At 32.5% G+C, this 2,400-nt stretch overlaps 1 protein-coding gene across 1 annotated transcript in view; it reads right to left on the reverse strand.

Annotated features, from left to right (window-relative positions):
- LOC106127447 (venom dipeptidyl peptidase 4) overlaps positions 1 to 2,400 on the reverse strand; it is a 14,940-nt gene that overhangs the window by 6,551 nt on the left and 5,989 nt on the right. Inside the window, exons 3-4 of the mRNA XM_013325525.1 lie at positions 1,253 to 1,347; positions 605 to 682 (exon numbers count right to left, since the gene is read on the reverse strand). Coding sequence (XP_013180979.1) covers positions 605 to 682; positions 1,253 to 1,347 — 173 coding nt within the window. The remainder of the gene's footprint in view (positions 1 to 604; positions 683 to 1,252; positions 1,348 to 2,400) is intronic.

Below are 2,400 nucleotides of genomic sequence, written 5' to 3' on the forward strand. Positions count from 1 at the left end.
AAAATCATACCTAAAATATAAAATTACATTGAAGCAAACTTTGCGTCCTTTAGTACATACGTTTAATAATTTACATCCTTATTTCTATGATTACATAAAGTCTTAAATCTATGATATAAAATAAAATTTAAAAAAAAAACGAATAATTAACTAAAATATGTTATTAAAAGGAGTCCCTTTAGGCAAGGTCCCGAAGATACTGGCAGCGTTCCCCCTCTGTACAGCTAAACTAATTCTTTGACCGAGGTAGCTGCCAGCTCTTCGGTCCCCTGTGATGTCGATTAATTTTTTGGAAAAGTACATTAAAGTTTGACTTTGGACCATTTAAATGTTACGTCAAAGAATTAAATTTGTTTCCCAATTACGATCGAATATCACATATCAAACTGTCACCATGAGAGCTTGATTTGGCTTGTATGCATAAGTTTTGATCTAATTACATTGTAAACGTCAAATAACATTTCTAACTAAAATGGTAAGGAAATAATTTTCCTCAACTGTACATATTTCAATACAAATTTAAATTTAACAAGGAACTAAGTGTTCATTTATCTTCCAGCAAATTCAGCAGGATTAAAATGTATGGGGCAGAACCATTACGTACCTTAGTCATGTTAGCAGCCAGCAAAAAATATTTTAGGTCTTTTGAATACGACGACACAGCATAATGGTTCAAATTGATCTGCGAACAAAAGGTATTCAATTTGAATTGTAGTGAATGACTGAGGATTACATTGTGGGAAGATTTCTGAATTATTATCAGCTTCTCGCCTCATCACGAATTACTCTCACAACACATTGTTTTAATGTTCAGCATCATAATAACACACACGGATATTTCAATAATTTACGTGATAAAAAGTAAATAAAAATTATACATTTATAATATTTGCTGTAGCAATTTGAAAAAAATTGTCTCCACCAAACTTTTGGCTGAATATTTTCAAGAAATGTCTAGTCAGAGTATAACGAATTTTGGTTATAATCCAATTGGTAAAAATCCATTAAGATCAGACCGATTATTACGAATGTAACTTACGAAAAAAACAGTTTAATGAGTTAATACCTAATATATATATAAAAAAGTAAGTCATAATTATTAAGCAAAGTCATTCTCGATCAAGTTCTTAGAAAATTCTTAAGATATATTACTATTAGTAACATTCAGTAACTCTTATTTTAGTTAAGTAACTATAGTAACTATTGCAATTATATGAACAATAGTAGATAAAAAAATATATATAATACTTACCCAGTCACTTTCATTTAATATAGTCACAAAAGTATCAGTTGTGGCGTCATATTTTCTAAAATCCTTGTGATGTTCCCTCACTATATACTCTGTATCTGGAAATATATTAAAATATATCAATCATTTATTCTTGTTTTTTTTTATATTATAAGGTGGCAAACGAGCGAGCGGCCAACTGAAATCGCTGAAATAGCGAAGTGACCGTTGCCCATAGACATACACAATTGCATATGCGTTGCCTACCTTTAATCGACGGAGGAGAGGAAGCACAGAAAGAAAATATTTCCATGCATCCTCTCATCCGGAAAGTCCACTTCCACTTACCATCCTTTCCTTATAAGAAAAAGGGTGGGAAGGGAAAAAGGACTAATTTTGGCCTCCGGGACGCATACTCATCAGACTGTATGCGGAATTGCTTCCACTTCACGCCTGTCTTCTGTGTGGTCGTGGTATTTCACCGGGCAAGCCGGGCCGATTTGTGCGAAGATGTTAAAGCGGGCTCTACCACTGTTCAAATCATATTGTTTTTTGATCATTATCATCTTCATGTCTGTATAAACAACTATAACAAATAATAAAATCTGATTTTGAATTTGTCTGACGTTCCTCGTGCAGAAAAAAATAAGCAATAAAATGTTCGGGAAATACACGTTTATAAAATTAGGTTAATTCGATATGAATCACGCATCGTCCTTCAAGGAAAGATTGTAACGGATCTTGTAGACTCACAAAATGCATTCCTTCGCGGGTCATAAAAACCCACAAGCGACTTAAACCGTCCCATACAGTTACATCGAGACATGCAATATAAAGAATTCAATGCGTTTTTTTATTTTGGAATATCAATTTTATACTGACATAAAAGTAATTGCAGATTGAATATTTATGTACGCTTTTTATTAATGAATAAAGGCCGTTACAGACATATAGGTGAATGACTGCTTGCCTGTTGCATGTTTCGGAGTAAGTTTATGGAAAGAGAAGAAGAGAGAATATTTGCATTTAAAATATTTTTAAAGTTATACAGTAGATGTAATAAAAAGTTCTGAGCTCCCTGGATAGATTTATAAGAGATATGATAGCTGTTGATACGCCTGTACAGGACATATCGATATCTCTATTTTTTTTAAGGAAAATGAGAGAGATGA

Source organism: Papilio xuthus, unplaced genomic scaffold (genome assembly GCF_000836235.2).
Source record: "Papilio xuthus unplaced genomic scaffold, Pxut_1.1 DF824655.1, whole genome shotgun sequence".
Taxonomy (NCBI): Eukaryota; Metazoa; Arthropoda; class Insecta; order Lepidoptera; family Papilionidae; genus Papilio; species Papilio xuthus.